Consider the following 27,919-nt stretch of genomic DNA (forward strand, 5'->3'; position numbering starts at 1 on the left):
CTCTCTCTCTCTCTCTCTCTCTCTCACACACACACACACACACACATATAATGATTACAGTTACTAATTTAACGAGCAAAGAAGGTAAGGATTAGATCTTTGTCTTCATGCCAAAGTTAATTGAACTGCCAAACAAAACTGAAATATATTTTAAGAAAAATACAGAAATATTATCGTCTTCCAAAAACCCCTTTGTAAAAGACCGTTCATTTTTACAGTGTCAAAAAAATGCTACAATATCAAATTTCGACCATAAGCATCAAGACAATTTCCTTTTTCCGGCTATTTGTTACTCAGTATTTATGAAACCATTCCTCATTATGATAACGCCTAAGTGTCTGTGATGACCAACGACTTCAAGTGTAGGACTTATTCCAGTAAAGAGGGCGGAAGAGGCGATGAAGCATACGATGTAAATGAAGTGACACTTCAAAACACCCTCGTAAATTAATACTTAGATAAAGTAATTTAGATATTTCATGCGCGGATCCAGAGGAGGGAAATGAAAAGTGTTAAATTTACATGGTAAAATTATCGCAAATATGCCTCGGACCCCACCCCCCCCCCCCCTCCCATCGAATTAGGAATTTTATGATTTTGGGGATATTTTTTTCCTAGGTATGATTTTTTTTTTACCTGAGGTATACTACCCCCCCCCCCCGCATCACCGGATTAGGAATTTAATGATTTGGGGAATTAGTTTTTTTTTAAGTGTACCCCCTCCTCCGACTTTCAATTTGGACTCCTATGGATAAAAAAAAAATCTGGATCCGCGCATGTATTTGCAAAACAAAGACAAAGGGATCTGGGTGAACAATTTCCTTTTTATTGAGAAATACAGCATTATTGTAAATGATAGCATTTATGTAAATTGTGATATGTTATTTTTATGCCAGGGCCAAAAATAATAGTATTGTCATAATATAAATGTAATCCTAATTTTTGAGTATTTTTGAGTATTTAGCTGATCTTCTTTTTTTTTTCTACATTAGCCAATTAGAGTGCGGCGTTTAGTCGCGGATTGTTTTGACTACGTCATTTTAACTGTCAGCTGTCAACAAGTTTGTAAATACCGCAATCAACCCACCCTCCTTCCCCTTCATTACATTTGTAGTTGGGGATTTATTTTGCAATGTATTACACATGTATGTTGCTGTTGATGTGTGAAATGCTGTTTTGTTCAACCATATTTTTGTTGTATGTTTGGTACATGTTGATATTGTATTCATCTTTGTTTAATATGGGGGAAGTCATTTGCACACCTTTTCTAACTCACATTCAATGTCTGGCTATTGATATTATGACTGTTTGAAGACCTCCCCTTATTGCCTAATTTTTCTTATCAGCAAAAATAAATGGCAGTATATACACACAACCATGTTTTATATTTTTCTATCAATCCTAGCCAGATCAACAATATTACATAAAAATCAATATTATTGCGATTGTGTAACTCTTTTTTTTTCATTTATCAGAAAATAATTGCTTTTAATTAATATTTATTTCAGAAATTTATAACTAAATCCTAATGAATCCATTTTTCATATAGGTGAGAGAGAGAAAAAGAATGAGAGAGAGAGAGAGAGAGAGATTCATATCAACCCTCAATTAATGTACATAAACTTATATGCATTTCAAAATAAATGCATTATTGAAGTTATTGAAAATTTGATACAAATTCATGTAGTAATAATTATACCATGCTAAAAAATCGTATTATTAAAGACAGAAGCTACGTACAACTGTGGGGTTTTTCACAGGATGAAGCTCTGCCATACAGTCAACTGAATGATAACTAAATGGTCTTGAAGGGTGACTGAAAGGCAGAACTATGCTATTCAGTCACTTTTCAGTTACCTTTTAGTCACATTTCAATTGACTGAATGGCACAGATTCATCATGCGTTTAGACTCGTGTCACGGTTCATTACGTGTTTAAAGTTAATCGTGCGTAAAATAACCTTATGAGGCTATAGATAGCAATAACATTACATCTCAAATAAATCTTGACGTCGGCAACGTTTAGGAAATTTTGCGTTTTAAAAATTTTAGTAGATCTATTTATTTGTTCTGCCTTAAAATTTAAAAGCCAGACACATGACTCTTAATTTTAATAAGCTTAATCATATATAACTTTCAATTTTGAATGTATTGAACTACAATAAATCTCTTATCCCGTACAATACATGCCATTGAAATTTATGCTTAACATAATTTAAACTGAGTTCATATTGAAAAAGAAAGTGTTTCTGCTATAAATAACTGTAATAAAGAAAACATGGAAATTAAAATTATTGACTAAAAATTTGTTTTCTATTGATTTTCTTGAGCGAGTGTCTAGTTATTCATTTAAGTTCCTACTAAGTCGCGTTTTTTGTCACACAATCAATCATTTTACGCAAAACCTCTGTCCAGAGATGGTAGTTTAAAAAGAAAAATCACTATGATGTTTTTCTCTATTAAAAGTATTAATAATCAAAAACAATTTTTTTCCAACTTTAATGCTGTTTATTCAAATCCCCCCCCCCCCCCCAAATATAATTTATAACATATTTCTAGAACACCATAACTTGTAATCTGTTACCTGATAAATAAATCTGGATTTGATATCCGGAAATAATTAACTTGGTAGTCATCTGACGACGGTTTTTATTGTTTTGAACCGAGATCAACAAGACCGATAACCCAACAATGCCCTCCCGGCGGGACTGGCGTTGATCGACAAGGTAGCGGCCATTATGGATGCTATTTATAAGTACATTTGTTTCTATTATTTTCACTCGACAAGAATGTAAATCTTAGCGATTATTATTGCAAACTCTGAATACCACACAGATCCAACCTTAATTCTTAAAATTTCAAATTTTTAACTTGACAGGAAATCGCTTTAAGTCAGCATATACGATTTCTACCTTGGATAAATAAAGCCCCTAAATATTCTTTTTTTTTCACCTGGTACGCAATCTTAATTAAATTTAATGTAATTATTTAAAAAAAAATTAATCTCTATTATGATTTGTTGATGGGTAAATGGTTTCCCATATACATATATTTGCATTTTCCAGTGTCTTTGTCTGTGATAACACTACGTATCGATTAATAACTTAGCAGTATCCTCTGGATCCTAAAAATCCCTAGTTACGTAATAATGCGCTCCGACGATGACTTTACACAGACAGTTCTTCTTTCAAACTGCTACTACAAGTCATGCACTGTTAGCGTCGCAATCGTATTGGACATCACGTGATTTGAGTGCAAACCAAACCAACTGGAACAGGCAGCTATATTTGGTGGCATCGTTTCAAATATCAGGTTGGTTGATTATATAATACAATATTATGTTAGCATGTCCTGAACTGTTTTAAAAATTACTCCATAATAGTTATACCCCACAAAACTTGTTGCTGAGGGTAGATTGTTTTTTACTCGTCCGTCAGTCAGTCGGTCCTCTTTCCATGTAAGCACAACTCCTAAATCGTTGCAAAGATTTGTCCGATACGTTGTAGGAAATTAGAACACAATGTGCATATTACCAGAAAATGCTGGTTCCATATTTGTAAGGGTAATTTGTCACTTTTGTTGATCTTAAAGGCAACATTTTATACAGATGTGCATATTTCCTGGATATAGAGCACATAGTCAGTAACCGAAAAGTCGCTGGTTCAAACCCAGCGGTGGTCACTTCCTGTTGTCAGTTGTGCACCCAGCTGAAATTGGGTACCGGCTTACGCTGGCGGTTGACCTGGGATGGATTGGTGTCCTATCAAGGGGGAGTCACTGACTTTCATCCACTTAGCACCACGGAAACCGGGGATAAGAACCGGCCTTGTGCGCCTCCACGGCACGGAGAAGGATTTAACTAAACTTTAATAGCAAGCGCAGATTAAGGCTTGAATACGCGTTCTAAGTACCGCGCAAGTTTTGTTTAGAACCAAGACATTTTTACATGTGTCCATTACTTCGTATTGAGTTGAGATACGTAAACAAATAATTCTAGATTTTAACGTAGGACGTCACAGTGGCTCGTGCTATATTTCCCTAGGCGGATCAAACATCGGTAATGCGTGTACAAGCAATTTTTAATGTATACACTTGACACCTGCCTCAGATGATGTTTTTATTTTTTTTCATTTTGGTATTGATAGAGAGATTATATATATGCTAGCAAGAGTCATACTTTACTATCATATCGTTCCAATGTTAAGCTAAATGTGCATGTATGTAGAGTAAGTATAATAAGAAAATATTTTAAAAATGGGTCGTGTTAAACTAAATTAAAAAGAATAAGAAGAAAAAAAACAGTTAAAATATCTACACAGATATTGCATTTTGTCGAACCATTAGAAAATAGGACATTACACAACTACAAGTAGCTAGGGACCGGGGTACGGATGCAACGTATGTAATTAGAATGCAAAAATAAAACCAAATAATTTTAAACCAGGAAAAAAATAAATTCAGATAACAACAAGGTACAACAAAATAACAGTATTCATTGTTAACAATTTTGACCAAATAAACACAAAATACGTTTTACAGACTGATCAAATCTTTTTCAAAGTAAAGAACGGTTTTAGGTGTCTATGAAAATCGTAATAGCGAGCGCAGCTCGCCGGCGTGCAGCGCCGGCGCGAAGCGAGCTCTTCCGACAAGGCGTGTGTGAATAGAAAATTCGGACAGTTGCACATTCATTCAACGGATTTTTTTGGCGTCAGTAAATCGGACCAGTAATGCATCGTTTTAATCGTCCCAGTAGTTCCCTGTAATCGTGGCAATTTTTATCACTTCACACTCTCACGAGAATCAGCAAGACAAATTTAGACAGTAAAAACAATAACGATGTAAGCGACATACAGTCAATGTTACCTCTAAAGTTCACCTCAGTACACTTTCAATCAAAAATAATCGTGTGACGTCAAAAACGTTTACACATTGATCCGATATATTTTTTCGGAGTCAGTAAATTTTGACCCACAATTCATAGTACCAATGGTTTCCAACCTCACGTTCCAACATCACGTTCTCCCGAGAATCAAAGTAAAACCTTTGAAAAGCTTATAAGATGTGTAAAACACCATGCTTTTTAAGTAAATAAAACAGTATACTTCGCATACTTTTATTTCTCAGGGGAGTTTTAAAGAGTAAGACGACACTTAACCAACGTCAGCTTTGACGTCACAATAAGCACTGATCAGGGGAAATTATTCTAATTGAAGTTATTGTAAATCTGCTGACATGACCAAAATCCTCTTAAAATCTTGCAAAGGCTAAGTTAAAGAACAGCTGACGAATAAGGACATTTCTTCAGATACAGGAAACAGTTGTAAATTGCACTAATTTGGATGAATGCTCACAAATATTTTATTCACTATAATTACGGTAATTTCCTGAAACGTAACATTATACGTATTTTTGTGGCCAATTTCGTTTTGAACCTGCCAAGAGACCATGATATGTTTAATATTGATGAAAATGATTTCTTTTATCAAAAAAGCAATTTTATGAACACAAGTAATACTACATAATCTCACCTTTTCTTCTTTTTTTCTGCCAGTAATGATCAGTGACATGTTTAGAATTTACGACAATTTCTTCTTAAAAGATTGCAATTTTGTTATATTCTGAATAATACTGCATGATAAGATTTTTTTTTCAATATTAAAGGGTTCAATTATATCTATGAAAAGCATTAATACATGTATTATTTATCAAGATAAATAATAATGAGTATCTAACCTTTTAATAAACAAGAGGCCCATGGGCCACATCGCTCACCTGAGGAACAATAGGTATGATAAAGTCAGCTTAATGGAGTCATAATACAAACAATCTGGACAATGTACAATAATACATGTAGATCCTGTATAAATAAAATCCATTTTTCCCCCTTGGAACTCGGATAGCCCTGATTGCTGCCAATATTTACAAGAGCAGACTTTAATCACCGCTCCTGCACATCTATAGGGACTCAAAGTTACGCAGGCAGGGATGACCGCACACCTACGCAACTCACAGGTACCAACGTTAACGCAAGCAGAGATAACGCAAGCAGGGATTACCGCACACTTGCGCTAGAAAGGCCAGAACACCAGAAGGGATGACCATACACTAGTGCTCCGCCGTAACCACCACAAAGACAAGCAGGTATGACCGCACACTTGTATTAATGCGATACAGGGCAGGAAGGACCGCACACTCTGTATCGTAGGTTAGAAAAACACGAAGATTAGATAGAGCAGGGATGTCCACACCCTCAATCTCTCCGTACCTGTTCAAGTTTAACCTCAATCAGTCGCTCGTCGCAACGCAATATACACTGTCCCTATATATGGGCCGGCCTAAAATAATTCATAGTATCTAAAAATTGGAAATCAAAAATAAACAAACTAATCCGGCCTAACCCAAAACTACTTATGCAGAACAACTTATATACATTGAATATTTATTATTGTATAAAAATAATCATCACAATAATTGGTTAACAGTGGATGCATTAATTAAAATAATCAAGAATCAATAAATCAAGGGCAATAACTCAAAACAGTAATACAAAAAGATTCTAATGAAAAAATAGCTGCCTGCTTCAATTTTATAGTCATATCACATGTTGAGTATTGCAGTTCTCAAAAAGATCCTTTACAATTGTTTATATATGGGATATTTAGCTACATCAAACTCTGAACCTTCTTGTGAGGCCGAAGAATTGTCCTGGAGCCAAAGTCTTAACAATTATAAAGAATCATCTTGCTGATTAGTTTCTGAGAAGAATATTTTTAAAGATTTACTCTATATATATTCCTATGTAAAACTTTAACACCCCCCCCCCAAAATGTGGCCTCACCCTACCCCCAAGGGTCATGATTTTCACAACTTTGAATCTACACTACCTGAGGATACTTCCACACAAGTTTCAGCTTTCCTGGCTGATTAGTTTCTGAGAAGAAGATATTTTTAAATATTTACTCTATATATTCCTATGTAAAACTTCGACCCCCCCCCCCATTGTGCCCCACCCTACCCCCAGGGATCATGATTTTCACAACTTTGAATCTACACTACCTGAGGATGCTTCTACACAAGTTTCAGCTTTCCTGGCTGATTAATTTCTGAGAAGAAGATTTTTAAAGATTTACTCTATATATTCCTTTGTAAAATTTTAACACCCCCCCCATGTGGCCTCACCCTACCCCCAGGGATCATGATTTTCACAACTATGAATCTACACTACCTGAGGATGCTTCCACACAAGTTTCAGCTTTCCTGGCTGATTAATTTCTGAGAAGAAGATTTTTAAAGATTTACTCTATTTATTCCTATGTAAAATTTTAACACCCCCCCCCCCAATGTGGCCTCCATCTACCCCCAGGGATCATGATTTTCACAACTATGAATCTACACTACCTGAGGATGCTTCCACACAAGTATCAGCTTTCCTGGGTGATTAGTTTCTGAGAAGAAGATTTTTAAAGATTTACTCTATATACTCCTATGTAAAACTTCGACCCACCATTGTGGCCCCACCCTACCCCCAGGGTTCATGATTTTCACAACTTTGAATCTACACTACCTGAGGATGCTTCCACACAAGTTTCAGCTTTGCTAGCTGATGAGTTTCTGAGAAGAAGATTTTTAAAGATTTACTCTATTTATTCCTATGTAAAACTTCGACCCCCATTGTGGCCCCACCCTAGCCCTGGGGGTCATGAATTTCACAACTTTGAATCTACACTACCTGAGGATGCTTCCACACAAGTTTCAGCTTTCCTGGCTTTCTGGTTCTTGAGGAAAAGATTTTTGAAAATTTCTCGAAATTTTCATTAATTTCTAATTATCTCCCCTTGAAAACGGGTGTGGCCCTTAATGTTCACAACTTTGAATCCCCTTTGCCTAAGGATAATTTGTTCCAAGTTTGGTTGAAATTGGCCAAGTAGTTCTTGAGAAGATGTTGAAAATGTGAAAAGTTTACGGACAGACGGACGGACAGACGGACGGACAGACGGACGACAGACAAAATGTGATCAGAATAGCTCACTTGAGCTTTCAGCTCAGATGAGCTAAAAATGAATAAGAATATGTGTTAACAATTTTGTGTAACACCTTAATTCAACTATGAAATAACATATATGAACACCATAGTTAAGCATACGTTTGATAAGACTTTTTCGAAGGTATATTCTTCTGAGAAAAAATATCAGCGATGGTTGATTTATATATGTTTAGTAACGGTAGTTATTGTATCATTATAGTGTAATTAAATAAACAAAACCAATAACTATAATTTTAGCATGTTTTATTCTATATCATATCACAGCTGCCTTTCTCGGCATCACATGTCCGGTTGATGCAGGTGTTGCTGCACCTCAATCTGCAATTTGGTCCATAGAATGAATGGGCACATGCTACAAAAAAAAATGTAAAAAAAAAATTGGAGTGACATAAACAATCCTCTGTTTCTCTAACTATGGCTTATGTACCTGCTATATACGAAACTCAAATACAATATTTAAAAACATTCCATAATGTGTTTCCTCGGTACAACCTACATGCATACACATAACAAAGAAAACCAGTTTGAAAGTTTCTATAGGTATGTCATAAATAGCTCTATTGAATTTCTAGTTTTTAACCCAAAATGTATTTTAAGTTAATTTTATTAAATTTGCGACTTAATTCCATTTGACTTTGAATTCCATTCCTTTCAGTAATGAGACAATAAATCTTAGAAAATGAAAACAAAAACAAACATTGACTCGCGCCCCGACAGCATGAACTTTCTCATCATTTATTTGACACAATTTTTGCGCTTTGCTTTAGGAATAAAAACAATTTCCTTTTAAAGGGGATTATTAGTATGTGATCTCATACGTCAGCAAATTTTCATGCAATGCAAAGAAAAACCCAACATGATAAATATGATATACATTTTTGTTTATTTACATCTACCGAGTATGATTCCCTGTATTTCTTTCAGAAACTTACAGTTATTTCATAAATCTATAGAATCAGCAAGACTGAATATAGGCCCCGTTCATCGATTGGTCAAAATCTATAGCGACTGAAACTGAGAGAACTAAAATCAACACGCCCTGTTTATCGATATCCCGAAACCTACAGTAATTTAAGAATATCACAGGCTACAGGAAAATATCATGATGATGTCAGACTCAAAGTCTTACACAAGAGACGATCTTGCTGTCTCTTTAAGCTAACGTTCTTATCAACATTAACAGTTATTTAGTAAATTTCACTTACATTTTATAATCACTTTATTTATTAGTTAAAAGTACGATGTAAATATAAACAATTAATTGTTTGATTTTTTATGATTAAATGTTTTAATCGTGAGGTGGACGCATTATAATATTTATTCTTAGTAATCTGCATGTAATTGAAAATTAACATGAAGCTGTTATTGGATAGTTAACGAAGTAGTGCAAAGGGCAATGCATGCGCAAAAAGTAATGTTGCCGGATGCTTCATATGGACACTACCGTCATCGGCCGATGCCGATGCCGATCACAAAAGGAAACTCCCATCAAACAAACAACATTTCGGTAGTGCCAAATGAAAACTTTGTTCTGAGATGAACACGTGTGGGAATTTGGCAGATCTTGTTAAACATATTATAGTGTGGACCACTTGTCAAGCCTATTGTTTTACACCACTGCAAAAATAGCAACATTATTACTTATTAGGTTTGTTACTGACTGTTTAAAGAAATTTGTGGGGTCGGTAAAGTCCATAGAAGGCGAGGCGGAGCCGAGCCTTCTATGGACTTTACCGACCCCACAAATTTCTTTAAACAGTCAGTAACAAACCTAATAAGTGTTTTGTTTTGTCGAGGACCTAAAGTTTGATAAGTAAACAAACGTTTGTGTAGAAAATCAGTTCAAATAACGTTACGTCCGCCATGTTGCGCTATAAATTTTGACGCTTGCCTTTTAAAGAAATTTGTAAGGCAGCCACGTGACGCGTTTCATCCAATGACGTCGCGACATTCTAGTCCGCGGCAAAACAAATTGAAAATGTAAGGGCATTTTAATTCATGGTTGGTTGTAAAACCTTAGAGTTTATAAATTGGTATCAAACATTTAGATTGAATTGCAACTTCACTTTATAAAACATTTATAAGTTTATTAATGTGTGCGAATTTCCATTTTTATGTTGGTAAAAAAAGATTTTAAGGAAATATTAATGCATTTCAATTTATGTTGTATTAGATACCGTAAAAAAAGTAACATATTTTATCCTTCTTGCAATAGATCCCAACTGAAAATAGCGATTGTTATTCCGTTTACATTTCTGCAATATAAACCTAATTAAAATACATATAACTGATAAATTACACTCGTTGCAGTGGATCCCTTTGTATCCTGAGTCACATCCATTTGGGCACGCCCCCGTCTCCACGTCACATGACTGTCCTTGATGACAATGACCACAGTAGTTGCTGCAATTTGTTCCAAATGTTCCGTCATCACATTCTATGGAAATAATAAAATAATCTCTTCTAATTCACTGGGAAAAGTTAAATGCAGTATGTTGTTTTCATAATAGTTTACTTTAAATTATAATTATAACTTTTTATTTTTTTTTCAATCAAGTTTTAAATTAGATAGGAACTTCAACTTTCATGTATTCTTTTCTCATAAGACCGGTTGGATCATTATATATTGAATTAGATGGGTAAATGGGTAAATTTTGTCAATTTAAACAAACTAAGATTTTAAGAAAAAAGGTGTAGCATCAATAAGATCTATAAACGAGGAAAACTGTAAAACGAAAATCATAGACAGTAGAAATAGATGTAAACAAAATATATGTACCTTCATTACACAAAGGTGGTTTCCATCCTACAGCGCATCCCCCGAAGCAGACACCGGTCTTTATGTTACAATTCTTGTATATGAAGCATTTTTCACTGCATTTGTTCGAACAGTTTCTTCCGTATAACCCTTGAGGGCATTCTAAGCAATCACCAAAAAATGAAAGTAACAATAAAATAAAATCTGACAATTTTTTCTGATATTTCATTTTCAATACTTTGAATGCAAACCCTTTTGAAAATTATTCTGTTAAAGTGGAAGTAATAGTTCAGTTCTTGTTAGATTGTACATTTATGTGGATGACTACAACAGTGATTTTCTTTTTTGTTCCCCCTTTTTGGGGGGGTATGTTTCATTTCAATGCCAGTGAAATACCCATTTGACAATGACTCCCGTAAATGCCAGCCTCACAACCATTATGACAAGTTCCGTTGACATGGTAACACTGTTCTCCATTCACACAAAGCCCACAGATCATTGAACATCCGTAACCATACGTGTTTTTCTGACAAGCTGTAATGCGCAAAAATTAGAGTAAAAACTTAAAATTAAAACAATAGCCATACATGTAGCATAAGTTATATTAGGTGATGAAAAAAATTACTATATGTCGATGTTGTTATAATCTATGATTTACATTCCACATACATTTTGTAAGTAAAGTGTATGATATGTTTCCACAATAAGAACAAGACTGTAACAATCAAAGGATTCTGGAAGATTGTATGATGAGTTTTATTATGACGTTGCACACATAGATCACTGTTCGTGTGCAACATCACAAGTTAACGATGTTGGCTGTAACACAGGCTCTTCCATTATTTTGAACTTACACTTATGATTATACAGTAATTTTGAAATATAAACCACATTACAAAAGAAGAAGTTAAACTGATATAAATATAAGCATTGAATGCCTTATTTTGTTTACCATCAGCCCTATAACCCACCAGACCATGCAGATATATTCAATATCGCGCGTTAGCGCCGCATAATTTGTCTACACGGCCTGTTGTGTTATAGGACCGACGACTCCTAAAAAATAAGTTTTCCATTATGTTAAATAAAACTGTGAAGTAACCGTGATCGTGATTTTAAGAACCTTGAATTGTTAAATCATTTGTGATAAAGTTTTCTTTTAAGATTGATTTTTTGTAATAAAAAAGAATATAAATTTGGGTTAAAAACTTGACGAAAATGTTGGGGTTTTTTTTTAACACATGGTACAAGTGTATCTGTACGTACGTTGATCACAGGTAGGACCCTGATATCCAACGTTGCATCCAAAGCAATTACCAGTTTCTGTGTGACACCGGCTGTCCATACACTGATCTGGGCACGATTGAGAACAATCTTCGCCATAGTAACTAGGAGATGGGCAACCTTAAATATCAATACATGTAAAATGTCATATTGTACTTATACCTTGGGAATCATCTGTTATTACATTATTTTTATAAAATGCTCAAATGTTTCTAAGCATACTATGTTTTTTTTTTTTAATATTTTGCAAAAACATTACCCCGCTGTTTCAAACTAGATCATCAAAGTCAATTGACATTTTCTTATAGCAGACAATGGTACGAAGTTCAAGAAGTTCACAAGGAAATAACGTCTCTCATAAGAAATATTGTTGGCTTGTGTCAGTATGCACAGACGTTATCTCTGAGTTATCTTGAACCCAGTATTATCATTTGTATTTTTTTGGGGAAGTTTGCTTTTTTCTTTCTATTCTTTTTTTTTCGGGAAAGTTTGCTTTTTTCGTTTTTATTCTTTTTTGTTTTTTTTTGTTTTTTTTTTTGTTTCTTTTTTTTTTGGGGGGGTGGGGGTGGTTGGGTGGTTGGGGGAGGGGAGTTACTATGGAGAAAATATATGTTTCTTCTTGTTTTCTTTTCTTCGTATTTTCTGTTCTTTGCTCACACCATTAACGATAATTACTGACTACTGTATTAAGAAACAAATAAGAACGATACACGTATGATTAAGAAGGCAGTGTGTAATACATTGAATACCGATGTCCTGCAAACAATCTGACTCTCTCTTGTCTGTATTGACCGTTATTTTGAAAATTATAAACATGTTGTAAGTAACAAGATCCAGATTTAATGCTATAAACATTTGACTTTTTTTATTAAAGTTAGAAGCGTTGATCAAACATTTTTTTTTTTAAGTTTGTGGTTTAGCAATATATATTAATGAATAGAAATACGAATTAGAACGCTTCAAATGATGACCATATCTTACCATATACTTCGAACTCACAAAGTTCGTTGAAAGCATAGGCTGAGTAGTCAGGTGGTAAATTAGTTGATGTCCTGTTGTTGTAGTAGATGACGTATCTACCGTGGTGAGTACAGTTCAATGTTATCACAGCTGGTATGGTGTACCTAGTAAACTTGTCGTCCTTAAAACAGAGAACCCCGTCTTCTTTGTCCGTTGTATTTGATATGAACACAGAAAATCCTAAGAATCTGCTGGTAAACCCATTACCGGGACCTAAGAAAAAGAAGGATATCTACGAAATTCAAGACAAAGTTCGGAGGAACAAACGGCAAAGAATATGCTTTACACTACAGCTTTATTACAACTTTCTTGTGCATCTTTAGTTTATGTCATAAAGTTTACAAATTATCAGAATTTGTTTGTTTGTTTGGTTTTTTTTTTGCATAATGAGAAAGCAAGAATTAAAAACTATGGGAAATATGAAATCCATAAACTTTGTTCTCAAGTAATATGTTTTATATGCACGAATGATATTGTTTTGAAACATTGGAAAATAGAACAATAAATTAATTTATGGAAATGTTTAATGAAGAAAACACAATGCTAACAAATACACAAATATGTCAGCTTAATTTCTAAAACTCAGAAAGAGGGACATTAAGTTTGATACTAACCCCAAGGAACATCGTCTGTTTTATAATAAATATTGATGTGATGGATCCCTAGAACTGCTCCAAGGTCGACACGCCACAGGGCTTCATATTGATAATTTGCAGATATTGTGCACTGACCTCCAAAATACGACAGGTTTGTTTTGAGTCCATCAACAGCATTGGATGCATTTGTTGTTATTATTTTATGCTTGTACATGTATGGATGTAACTGCCAAGCACTCTTAAGTAAAGCAATGTTCTCTAAAAACCAAACCAAATCAGGGCTGCAGTTTACAAAAGAACTTACGACAAAGCCGTAAATATTTACAGTCTCATAAAACAATCTTTAGAGAAAAAAATTGAAAAAAAACCATTTGTTTACAAATATTTCAAATCCCATAGTTATATTTTCCAGCCATATGAATAAATCATTGATTAGTTGGTGATTAATAAGCATTCATGAGTTTGATCGTAAGTCGTAATTTCTTTTGTAGAACTCAGCCCAGAGTGGTACATGTATCTCATGAAAGAAACCGGCATTGTTTATATATTATAACCCCATATAATTTTGTTCAAAATGATGTATGTTCCCCTTAGTAAAATTAATATGGCACTTAAAAGCATGAAAATTCGCAACAGTTGCATATTAGACCGATATATTTACATTCTACTGTGTTTTTCCATTAAATTTCGTGATGTTTAAATGCCTCTAAATGCAACAAGTAGTCAAAGGTCAAATTGACGAGTTTTATTATGACGTCACAAACGTTGAACGCTGTAAACTGCAACGTCACAAGCGAAAATCAAAGTTCACGCTTGTGGCTGTTACTGTGGCTCTTCCGTTAATATTAACTTACCCTTAGGATAAGATAGGAATTTTAAGGTATGAATCACATTTGCAGACAAGGCAAAAAGTTTTAAAAAATGTAAATATAAGCATTAAATCATGATTTTTTGAAGTATACACTCTCATAACTGCAGCGGTGTGTGCATACAAATTTTCATAACGCGCTAACGCGCGTTACTCAATTTGTATGCACACACCGCTGCAGTTATGAGAGTGTATACTTCAACAAATCATAATTCAATGCTATAGTATTTACATTTTAAAGTTCTCTTTAAAAAAAGTAAAAAAAGGTTGATGAAAAAAATGATATGTTTACTTTGATATTGAAAAAGGATGTCATAAAATATTAACTATACATGCATCTAGATGTACATGTATCTATCTAAGCAGAAATGGAATATATATCTGTAATGAACACAACTATAGCAAGTTTACAGCTATAACAAATTCATTTCCATGTCCCGGCAAGTTGTTATGTATGCATGTACCTATACAAAATTAACGTAGTTTTCGAACATACCTGTAACATATTATTATAAGACATCCGCTGCTAACATTTCAACGCATTTTTTAGTTATAAAAAGAATAATTTTTATGAAAAAATTCCTTAACTATACATTAAGTTTTTTTTAAATACATAAATATTATACTCCAATATAAACATTTTACATATTCTATTTTATTAAATTGAAATGAAAAGTTTTTGTTGACATCTTTTTTCTTTAAATAACGAATATTTACTTTATAAACAGCGGTACTATGAAGACCTGTCAGCTGATTATCTAAAAAGGAATGCGCTAAAATAAATCTTATGAATTCGATATGAATGTATAAGTAATTGGGGTTTTATAACAATACTGTTATTTTCTTTTTCTTTTTTTTTTAAATATGGTCTTTTGAAACTTCCTATAAAAGGGTGTTGTTGTCTAAAAGAAATATTCAATAGAAATATAAAAAAGCAGACCGACATTTGTATTGTAAATTGTATTGAAAATGTGTGTATTTCATAACGACCAAACACTTGGTATCGCTTAAACCAATACATTTACAAGAGAGAGAGAGAGAGAGAGAGAGAGAGAGAGAGAGAGAGAGAGAGAGAGAGAGAGATAGAAAGAGAGAGAGAGAGAGAGAGAGAGAGAGAGAGAGAGAGAGTTTTGAATGTTTTGCTTATATATTTACTTAACATCATTTATATGTTATCAAGATGCACAATTGTTCGTGCCCAAAAATTATCAAGTTTATCATCTAATAAATTCATTTGTTTTACCTCTCAACTATTTTCATGAAGAATATTTTCCTCTAAGATATTAGAATAATAATTTACTTATCAATTTATTGGCTATGCATTGTTATACGAGACACAAATTGTAAGGTTTAGCATAAACGGACACATTCTATGATTTAAATAAAAAAGACAAACCGTAGGCATATGCTATCCATGGTATGGCAAATATTATCAAATAATTTAACATGGCGTTTGAGGAATTATAACAAATACACGCTGACTAAACACCTGCAAATAAAAAAAAGATAAACTTTAAGGAGAAAATGAAGACAAAAATGAATTTTACATATGTAAAAAAAAAAAAATTAAATTAGAAATACATTTTCTCTTAGAGCAGTCTCAAATAGGGCAATATGAAAATGTACTCAATGGGGGAATACATGTTCATATCCCCCGAAGGTTCATACAATAAATTGTGTATTATGCCGAACTACAGGTGATAATATAGAATACATCGGGTTCTAATAGGTCTTCAATTCTGGTAAAACAATAACGTAGTCAATGTTTACAGGTTTCTTCTAATATTAAAATGATTTATAACAATTTATAATACGTTACTATCTGAGGATGCTTCCACTCATATTTGAGCTTTCCTGGCCTAATAGTTTTTGAGAAGAAGATTTTTAAAAGATTTTCTCTCTATATTCCTATGTAAAACTTGATCCCCGTGTTATGGCCCCACCTTTCCCCTTGGGACAGTGATTTGAACAAACTTGAATCTACACTACCTGAGGATGCTTTCATTTCAATTTAAGCTTTTCTGGCCAACTAGTTTTGAGAAGAAGACTTTTAAAGATTGTCTCTATATATTCCTATATAAAACTTGATCCCCTATTGTGGCCCCACCTTACCCCCAGGGACTATGATTTGAACTAACTTGAATTTACACTACCTGAGGATGCATCCACACGAGTTTAAGCTTTTCTGGCCAAATAGTTTTGAGAAGAAGATTTTTGAAATATACCAACAAATTTTCAATAATTCTCAATTATCTCCCAAAAGAAGGTGTGGCCCTTCATTTGAACAAACTTGAATCCCCTTTACCTATTGATGCCCTGTGCCAAATTTGGTTGAAATCCGCCAGTGATTCTGGAGAAGAAGAAGAAAATGTGCAAAGTTTACAACGACAACGCCGACGACAGACAACTTCTTGACAAAATCTTGAGCTTTCAGCTCAGGTGAGCTAAAAAGTTAAACAATGATGCAAAAGCCGCAAAACGTTTTTTAATAATAATAATGCAATGTGAACATACATTTTGAAATAATGACTAAGTTATATCGGTTTGTTTTATTTAGATACAGATAGCTAGCTTTCTAACGAGTATCAATAACAAACAGCAACAATATATTTAATGTGTAACAAACAGCAACAATATATTAAATGTGGTTTCCTGCATAATGTCCAAAATTATTCTTTTTAACGTTATACACTGTGTATAGAGTTTGGTTTCCTTAAAAACCCAATGGTAGTATCCTCTTCAAAATATTGGTTAGAGTAGCTACATGTAAAACAGGCACTGCACGAAAAGTCGCGTTTAATATAATTTTATAGATTCGTTTACCAAATTATATTTCTTGTTTTTAATATAATTGTTTTATAACGTTATATTATATGCAAAATATAATGTCATTTACTTGATTGGATTTTATAATAAAGTATAATTAGATTTAATGCGATCTACAACAAGAATAATGTAGTTTAATAGAAAAAATTATACGTTTCGTTTAAGAAAATTGACATTCATACGTAAATACATTTATACATGAAGTTTAATAATGTTTCTGGTATTCAGGAAATATATATGATAATTGATGTGCCAATAATATGTTATTTTATAGAAAATAAAATGTTGTTTACGTACTCATTATTGCAAATACACAAAATCGTCTATATGTATCGAAGTATCTGATATTATGTTCTGATTTAATCATGGGAGGGGTTCGAGACGGTAAACACAAAACATCCTAATGATTATTTTTTCAGACACGTATAAGTAGATTAGATACAATATACAAAAAAGAATAATAAAGTTTAATAGAAAAAATATATAACTATGATAATTTTAGTTTGATCTTTATATGTAAATTTGCTTATACTTGAAGTTTAACTAAGTTTGATTTGCATTAAATATACGTGATAATTAATGTGCCATTAATACATTTTTCATTTAGAATAAAATACTGTTTATACACTGATACAAACAGACAAAATATTATAAAGCATCCAATATTATTATATGCTGCAGCTCTGAACTTAAATGTACGTGGAAGGGGTTTGGAACGAGAAAAAAACCCACTAAATTAATCACTTCAAGGAAATATTTGATTTGTATTAAAAAAAAACAACTCACAAAGCAAATAAAAAATATTGGACAATAACAATTGATTCAGGATGAGAGAGAGAGAGAGAGAGAGAGAGAGAGAGAGAGAGAGAGAGAGTTAGTTTGTTTAACCTCTACGCGCATGCGAATCAAATTAAGCCAATCAAAAATCGAGAGAATTCTGAACCCGCCAAGCTGCGATGGAGATAACATGTCGGATTCGAGTGAAGTAGCGAAGTAGATCTATCAGAATTTAGTGCTCTTGGACTGATGAATCATCAGATTCGTACATCGACGAAATCTTTAGGAAAACATCCATTGTCAAGACTATTGTCAAGTGCCAAAAGTGAAGAAAAAGTCACCACCATGTCAAGCAGGTAGAGCGCTCGTGAGAAACAAGATGGCGAAACAGTCCCACAACGTCAGTCCTTTGCCTCAACTTCTGTTCTTACATGTAGCAGCACCTTGGAGATAGGTTCGCCGGCCAGTAGTACCAGTTGCTTAATAGGTATGGTGGTGATTACGGTATCGATAAACAAGCGTCCCATTAACACATGCTCTTGTAATTTTATAGTTACTTCCCCTTGTGAACATGATTATTTCCCTTGTAAGAAGTACAGTCAACTCGTAACCAAACTGATTTGTAATCAAATAGTCGGATAGTCCAAGTGAAAAATAACTTCAAATTACATGATTCTGCCCACAGTCATAACTTTTTGATATTGATATTCATTTAAATAAATATTGTTGGGTATGTCATATCAAATTACCATATTATCTACCGGTATAAGTATTTGTACTCACAGATGCTTGGGGAAGGGACCCCCAACCCCCATATTCACCCCCTCCCCCCCCCCCACACAAGTTATTTTTCACCATTTGACACCTTATGAAATTAAAGAGACCATCATTTCCAGCCGGTCAGTCCTTTTTCAGTTATGAGCCCATCCTATGATATCGCGGTAGTTATATTATTTTGTTAAAAAATCTATCAATACGAAAATATTTCCAGAAACTAATGTTTTGTGAGTTTATATACCTCAGTAATGTTTCACGTGTCTGTTTTCAATGTCTAAAAATATTCCGACGTCAAATGTCAATTTCAGCGCGTGCTACTAAAGTAAACAGTGATACCATAGAACCAGCAATATGATAGAAACAAGTATAAATAATTTAAGGATTTCCTAGCGAGGTGTCACATTTTACAAGATGGTGTCTGCTGACATTGCAAATTCTTTGCTTTTTATACCAGGGGTATATATTTTATTTCTACATATCTTTTGCGTTAATTGTGTTTTTTAAATGTAGCATAAATCAACATATAGTTAAAAATAAGTGATAAAAAAATAACTCGAGAATGGAGGAGGGGGGGGGGGGGGGGGAGCAATGATTAAACAAAAAAGTTTCAAATTTAATCAATGTTGATTATAATTTGTCCCAAGTTATTGCTTCCATCACGTTTTGATGATTTTTTTATAAAAATACACCTACAATCAAATAGAAGTACAGTTGAAATCGATGAAATGGAAAATATATCCAAGATATCTCCATTCAATGACACATCATTTTTCACTCATTAAAGTTTACAGGAAGGTAAATAAATTTCTTACGGAATTTTATAATAGGAAATGTCTACATCTTTTCACCATCTGGAAATCACTTGGAATATATACCTTGCACAATTTTTCGTTATCCAGGCTATTTCATGGCTGGTGCAATGAAAAATCCCCATAGACTATTTTGAGTTGTATATTGAGATCTGAAGGGGCAAAAGCCAAAGGAGTGTTTCAAAACAGATAATCTGAAGATATTTCATATCTATTTTGAGGATGAACATAATTTGAGCACATAGGTATTTATGATTATCAAAATATCAAGAAAAAGTGAACGAGGGACAGAGTGTAGCTATTAACCAAGAATTGCTACCCATTATAGTCACAATCTGTGACCTATTGATTAAGAGTCGGCTTGGGTATACGAGTCGGTTTGGGTACGACTTGACTTGATTCCCCTTAGAGGCCTAGAATAACTCCTCAATGCCTGTATTTTGATTTATTTTCACTATTTTGATGAATAGGACCAGCATCGTGGCCACTTTTCAAGTTGAGAAAGATTGAGTTTCAGCGGGAAAAAATCTTGGAGGGGCAGAAGGAAATCATCGCTAAATACTCTCTGAAAGTAATCCATCGCAAAAGAAAGGAAATAAGAAAGTTAAAATATGTGTACCCAGCCAAGAACATGTAAGTATATTTGATGTCAATAAAATATTGGTCTGATTTGCTATATTTTAACATATAACCGCAAAAAAATATAGGGATGGGACAATACACCAGTGCATACTTTGACAATATTTGGATCGATACATTTACCATTAAAACAACGATACTGTACCGAACTTTTTTTTTATTTTCATAAAATATCCGAGCTTCATATACCAGCTATTTTAAGTCCGCGCGCCTAATATGAAAGTACAAAGATGGCAGAAAACCTCGTAAAGTTGTCAAATCGAAGCTAAATCTGGAGTGTGGAAAACTTTCGGATTACTTGTTTATGAAAAATAGTGAATACAAGACGAAAGTAATTTGTAAATTGTTCAGCGTTCATTTTAAACATAATGAAATCACTTTGGACATGTGGTAATACATAGACAGATTCAATAAATTGTAAGCCCTTATTCATGTTTTCATTAAAGTAAATCCACCCTCCTGTGACGTCATACATTTTACATAAACCATGAATTCATTAAAATTCTTGCAAGTAGATTTGTAATTTCTAAGTTATTATAGGTGCACATCAAAAACTCAAATCAGTGTTTACTTGGAGATATTTTATAAGCGTTTTTCATCCTTATATTCGACATAATTCAATAATGACAAAGGGAAATAACTCTTTTCTATTTTTCTCTAAGTGATATTAAAATATCTAAATACTATAATTTTTTAATGTAAACAATTTTTTCTTTATTTTTTAATTAATTTCAGTTTTCTGGCATAGTAAGCAATAAAATTTAAATATATAAACAAGTATCCATCCACTTTTATTTAATTTTTAAACAAGAAAAAGTGTGATTTTCAGATGATAATTTTATTACCTTACATCTTAAATAGTATGGATACATATATATTTTATTTATTTTTTGATGAAATTCAAGTCCAATAAGTTAAAAAAAGTTAAGTTTTTTAACTTTGAACCCATAATTTTATAGGTACGGAGTTACCTTAAGTTGCAATGTATCGTGATATGTATCATATCGCATCTCATGTATCGTGATTTGTACCAAATCTGCTAAGTAAAGTATCGTCCCAGCCCTGAAAAAAATCATGACTGAATTGAAGCTGCAGATTTTTTTTTCAGTGATTAATCTATTGTAGCTTTTTGTTTAAATGTTTTTTGAATTAGGTTTTGCTGAAATCTTGTTTGGGTGGGGTGGGGAGGGGCTAAGATTTAGTGGATTATGTGGTACATATTCTGACAAAAAACAGGAATTAAAACAGTAGGCTTCATCTGAACACAACATTTTACAAAGCTTTGGCTAAAATAAATAAAAGAATTGGGTGATAAAGCCTTTCATTTTTGTTGTACACCTGATTTCCACACCTAAAACTCATGATGTTCTGTATACCTTACTGATTTTTTTTTTTTGCATGTTAGAATGTAATATTGCTGAGACATAACATACATATATTTGATAAGCATAAATGTTGTGACTGGCTTGTATATTAATATATATTCAATCATTTGTACACATTTAAAATTTTTGTTAATTGTATTATACAGGCTTATACTGTAATGTACATGTGGAGCATATTGAGAGGAGTTATCTCAATTTCAGCAACTATATAATTGTATGGCCTTGGTATGATATTTTGTGAATGCATACTTTCAGATTGCTGTGCATGATGGATACTCCCATGGAATTTCTCTAGGATTGTAGTGAAAAATGAAATCTGATGATGGAAACCAAATATTGAAGTAAAACTTTTTAAAGAATTAATAACTTAGACCACACCAATAAAATTTTTGTTTGCAGGGTTCGACACTAACCTTAGTCCGTTAGTCACAGACTAATAGATTTTCATACGGATTAACAAAATTTCTGTCTAGTCAGTCTGGTCAAACTAATAACAAGTTTTGCTTAAAAAATGTGTAAATTAACAATGTGTGATTGTCTACATTTTAATGGAAAACCCTGACTGTATTTTTATTATCTAGCATATGATACATTGCAGTGATTATAGAGTTACCGAGCAAAACAACAGAGGTATGCAGGATATTATGGGTGACTTGATTATTTCTTTGTCGTAAGGGGATGTCCGAGAAAATTAATAGGTTACAAGCGCACGTGTTCACAACAACAGCTTCGAAAGGGACGCTTATGTGTTTTTAAAAAATATAGGTGAAACGAATCTCCTGTGAGTTGCTTAATTTAAATGAATTGTTTTACGTTAAATAATTTGCGATAAATTGCTTATTATTTTAAACAGATTTTTAAAGAACTTAGACAATGAAAAGAACAAGGTAGCTCATAGCCTGGATCTAATTTGCATAGATCTATTTATAACATTTGTAATGGCGGCATACACCTAGTACACAGAGATAGTGAATACGCAGCTCATTGCTATGTACTTCATAGCACAATACAACTAAACATGTGCAACACCTGTAAGAAAAACATTATAGTGTATATTATGCACCCCTTTCTTACAAATGCTATTTAAAAACTCCATACTATATATAAGGCAAATACGGTAATCCTTTTTTATTTATTTCTGACGGGCACATAAAATTGCCTGCGGACTAGTTAAAATGAACAGGCACTAGTCCGGCTGGACTAATGCATCAAACAGTTAGTGTCGAACCCTGTGTTTGTCAGATCCCGCGCTCTTGTATTTAAATAAAACTTTACAAATAATATTCTAATTTTTGTTGCAATGTTATATTTTAGATGCAATAAACAGATATTTCCTGTCTATGCAAGATAAAGGAAGGAGAGAGTCGATTCTTTCAAGAAAGGAATGGATCTGTATCAAAGGAAACAAGGGTATGCCCAATTATATGCACTGCATGTTTTGAGAGTCTAGACCATACATATGTTCAAATGTCCCTGTTTACAACTGCCAAAATCATGAACTTGTATTGAAGTTCTAATTTATGCTGTATTATATACAGTGACTGTTCTATTGATTTAACTTACCTTTTAAGATTAATAAGGAGTTTTGATGTATAAATCGCATTTGCAGATAAGGCAAGAATTAACAGAAATGTAAATACTTGTTATTATGCCCCCTTCAGACAAGGGAGGGAATACTACATTGCTGTTGTTGATCGGCCGGTCCACCAACAATTTCCTTTAACGCAGAGGTTGCTCCTATTGATATGAAATTTGACACACAGATTCATCATAATAATATTTTGGTCAAGTTTGATTTAGAGTCTAATTGAGCAATTTTTGACAGAGTTATGTCCCTTGGATATGGGAAAATCCCAATTATTTGCTTTTTCGTTCATTTCTTTGTAGAGGTCTTCAAGGAAGAAGGGGACAATTGTGTTTCACAAATATCTCTTGTTTTTTTTAAATATATAGTCTCATAACTGCAATAGTGTGTGCAGACAAATTTTCATGATGCACAAACGCCTGTTACTCCTCTTTCAAAAAACAATGATTTAATGCTTAAATAAATTGTCTGAGGAATTTAAAAGAAAAGCCTGAACATTTTACAATGTTGGCTTTTTAAAGACAATATGTTTGTATAAACGTGTATTTATGTGTGTATATATGTTGTAGAAAATGGAAGTTATACTATAGACAGGCTGTCAGGCTGTATTTAAACAAAAGACCTCCTGGGATGAGGAGAAAAAGAAACAAGTAGAACCTGTATTTCTTGTCGAGTGCTTGATGATGTCATCAAAATATGAAAATGATTGGGAAGATGACACAATATATGAAATCACATCTCTAAAGTGGCGCTCTGACGAATGTTTAATTGGACACCAAAAGTTCTGCTCTGAAATCCAAATGTTCAAAAAGGCAAAGTATAAGACGTATAACGACCAACAATGAATCATCTAGAGACAAACCAGGACATATATCAAATGAACAGAAATGGGCCATTTGAGATTTTTGAAAGAGTTGCAACTGTCATGTATAATTAGCTCACCTGAGCTGAAAGTTATTATATGGTTTTACTGATATGCAAGCATTTTGACATAAACATTCAATTTGTTGATTGTATAAAATTGTTAACTCCGTCCCATGGACAATTTTTGTTCCTCGCAAGAGGTTCATATTTTGATGTAGGTTTATTATCCATGTATAAAGAGTTGTTTAACACTTCTTGAGAACTGCAAAGCTCAATGTGTGATATGACTGTAAAATCATTGCAAAATAGCTTGATGTATTGTTGTAGTATGATGAACCTAAAAATATGCTGGGTATTTTTTTAAATACAGGATCTGATATTACTTGTTCAACTCATACTGTTATATAAAAGAATATTCATTGTGTATTTTTTTAATGTTGATTTTTTTTTATGCTGATCAATTACAGATTAAATTTGGCCATTATGATTTTCAATTTTTGTCATATTGGCATGTAACCAAGTCATACTTTTTTTTATCTCAATTTATTTACAAATATGTTTAAGTTTATTTCAAGTAATTAGTGCATACATCTCTATAGCATAATAGAACTGAAGACAATAGGAAGTTATTTATTTTTAAAGGGAGCTCTGTTGGCAGTTAGTTGCAGATCTTGATACCCAAGTAAGAGAAAGGTGGCGTCTCTGACCGATTCTTTTGCTCTTGCTTGTGGGCGAGTGAGGCTTCCCTGTCAAAGGCTTGTATAAGTTTAAAATCATAGATCAAATTATAAACTAAACACATATATGAGTGATATAAAGTGGTTATTTTAATGAATATTTTATCTCAAGTTATTTTAATCTACATACTTGTACAAGTTTCACTTATATAATTAAATAGCTTAATTAGCTCTATAGTGAACAAAATTTGATGTTAAAAATATACAGGAGACAATGCAAGAGTATTTTGAAAGGGCTTTGCTGGCAGTAAGTTGCAGATCTTGATACCCAAGTAAGAGAAAGGTGGTGTCTCTGACCGATCCTTTTGCTCTTGCTTGTGGGCGAGTGAGGCTTCCCTGTCAGTTTCTAACAGATGCAAGGAATAAACAAACAAGACTTGATAAGACATTTCTGAGTAAAATAATGGGGGACTGTTTTCTTTTTATGATAAGTAAGATTGAGTTGAATATTTATAGTGGCATAACTATATTTTACATTCTGTACATGCATATGCCAGGTCATATTTCAGACCTTAATAGGATAGACTAGAAGAATTTTTATTGAAAGTGAATTTTAAGCAGGAGACAATGAAAGAGTATTTTGAAAGGGCTTTGCTGGCAGTAAGTTGCAGATCTTGATACCCAAGTAAGAGAAAGGTGGTGTCTCAGACCGATCCTTTTGCTCTTGCTTGTGGACGAGTGAGGCTTCCCTGTCAGTTTCTTACAGATGCAAGAAATAAACAAGACTTGATAAGACACTTCTGAGTAAAAAATTGGGGAAACTGTTTTCTTTTTATGATAAGTAAGATTGAGTTGAATTTTTATAGTGTCATAACTTTTTTTAAATTTTGTACATGCATATGCTTGATCTTATTCCAGACCTTATTAGGATAGACTAGAAGAATTTTATTGAATTTCCATGATTTAAATTTACCATTTCGCCAAATTTTGATAATCAATTATTGTTTGCATTGGAAGTTTGTGTAAATTAAAATTACTTTATATATGTTCCAAAATGTTAACTGAATAGTCTGGTCCTTAGAATATGTATTTTTCTTTTCTGTATAATAAATTTTCAATATTATAATGTAAAACCTAAGGAAATTTTTTAAAAATCACACGAAGTGTTTAAAATTAGAGATTAGAGATGCACATGTACATCCTATTATTGAACAATTTGTTCATTCAATTTAGTATAATTTGGTATTTGTATGCATCATATATATAAATATATAGGGTTTTTTCAACGCTATTACATATATTATGATTGTTAATATATATCTTCTCTGAAGTGGTTTTCATGGAAACTCTTATCTATTTGCAGTTATGAACTATAGAGTATGTATGTAGTATATATGTTTCTATGAAAACATGCTATTTTCAAAATACATGTACTAGGAAAGAGAATTTGTGTGTGCGTGTGTATGTATTTTAGTGACCAGTAAATAAGTAAAAAAATTTGATTACTTCAGTATTGTCAACTTTCAACAATTGCTTTTCTTTATCCACATGCATTATATAGAAAAACTGACTTTGTGTTGTAATTTATGTTGTATATGAAAATACGCAAGTTAAGCTAGAATTTGTTATTTGCAGACCATGCAGCAATTTTGATGGGTCTGTTTCAGTTGTGTTTTTTTCCCCTACTAGTCCATATAGATTCCATTATTTCCATTTAATGTGTATTAGCCTGCATTTGATTAAGTCAAATGTGCATTTCACAATTCCAAATTTGGACATTTTACCTAAGTGTTTTTTAAGAACTATATCAGCAATTGTATTGGCATCCATTCCATATGTATCTGATCATGACGTACGTATATATTGTAATTTTCTAAATTGTAACTTTTATGCTTATAACTTTGAAATGTTTTGCTCTGTAAGAATACATGTATTTATTTTTTTACATCATTGAGACTTTAACATGCAATAAAATCGAATCTTAAGTGGACTTGTGTGTGATTTTAATTTCCAAAAATGATAGCAAAAACAATTTCAAAGAAAACAACTGGATGTTTGAAGTTATATAAAGATGTATGCGGTGGTATAATTATTTAATTAAACGAAAATAATAATGACGTAAAATATATACAATTCCAGTTTAAATTGGCAGGTTTAATCAAAATATTATCGTCGCATAAACAAGAGGTATAATGTAAGTTGATAAAAGCGTTTATATGAATGTTTTAGGAAGTTTAAGATATCCGTATATAATTTAATTTTTGTAAGTTTTATAATGTAAAATGTGAATTGAACGAGAACAAATAATGAATTAAAATTCAACAGTAAATTTTATTAACCAAACAAATTTAATATATCCATTAAACTTAATTTTTTGAGCATGTTTAATGAAAATTATACGTTTTATATACAAGAGGTATAATGTTAGTTTACGGAACACTTAAATCTGTACGTATGAGTAAGTTTACAATTTTTCCGACATTATTAAATTTGTTCTTTTACGGAATCCAGTAAACTCATATTAAATGCTAATTATTTTTAAACGTTTTCGGGCACACAATATGCAATACTACATACTTAAATTTTAAATAATCGTAACGTTTAAATTGCATTTAAGGTGAAATTAAAAGCGACTTTTCGTGCAGTGAGGATGACGCTCGGTCATTCAGTCAACTGAATGTTAACTAAAATTTCTTTACATTTCTGTTGACTAAATGTCAGAGCTCGAGGTGCATTCCGTATAAACCAGAAATTAAGCATTGTTAAACTGTAATATGAATGTCAACAAAAAAATGAAAATAGAAATTATCACAGTTAATGACTATTCGTCTAAAAAAATTAAATCTTACCTTAGCACCTGACTCAGGATTAAAAACCGCAAGGCTTAAAGATACATTTCTTTTCTCAATTCCTGATCATTCAATAAGTTGCCACATTGTATCAAAACACGATGAACAAAACTATTTCCTGCGAGAGATTCTCTGCTGCACGAGATATGTATATTTTTA

The 27,919-nt window shown here is 32.8% G+C and overlaps 1 protein-coding gene and 1 long non-coding RNA gene across 2 annotated transcripts; one reads left to right on the plus strand and one right to left on the minus strand.

Moving 5' to 3' along the window:
- Positions 1-8,267: 8,267 nt before the first annotated feature.
- On the minus strand, positions 8,268-27,893 carry LOC128171053 (multiple epidermal growth factor-like domains protein 11). Its single transcript, XM_052836816.1, has 10 exons — positions 27,761-27,893; positions 16,878-16,922; positions 15,969-16,061; positions 13,723-13,962; positions 13,070-13,321; positions 12,071-12,208; positions 11,201-11,338; positions 10,826-10,966; positions 10,346-10,483; positions 8,268-8,398 (listed from the first exon to the last, which is right to left on the minus strand). The coding sequence occupies exons 3-10, from the start codon at positions 16,018-16,020 to the stop codon at positions 8,295-8,297; spliced, it is 1,203 nt and encodes a 400-aa protein (XP_052692776.1). The 5' UTR covers positions 16,021-16,061; positions 16,878-16,922; positions 27,761-27,893; the 3' UTR covers positions 8,268-8,294.
- On the plus strand, positions 22,087-25,050 carry LOC128171068 (uncharacterized). Its single transcript, XR_008242000.1, has 3 exons — positions 22,087-22,126; positions 23,100-23,195; positions 23,940-25,050. It is a non-coding gene; the product is annotated as an uncharacterized LOC128171068 (long non-coding RNA).
- Positions 27,894-27,919: the final 26 nt, after the last annotated feature.

Source organism: Crassostrea angulata, chromosome 2 (assembly GCF_025612915.1).
Source record: "Crassostrea angulata isolate pt1a10 chromosome 2, ASM2561291v2, whole genome shotgun sequence".
Classification (NCBI taxonomy): Eukaryota; Metazoa; Mollusca; class Bivalvia; order Ostreida; family Ostreidae; genus Magallana; species Magallana angulata.

Excerpts from the sequence above, each read along its gene's own strand:
- LOC128171053 (XM_052836816.1), bottom strand. The coding sequence starts at position 16,020 with ATGTTAAATTATTTGATAATATTTGCCATACCATGGATAGCATATGCC. Across the intron at positions 12,209-13,069 it reads TTGTGAGTTCGAAGTATATG|GTTGCCCATCTCCTAGTTAC; the intron begins GTAAGATATGGT and ends TTGATATTTAAG. Across the intron at positions 10,484-10,825 it reads ACCACCTTTGTGTAATGAAG|AATGTGATGACGGAACATTT; the intron begins GTACATATATTT and ends TTATTTCCATAG.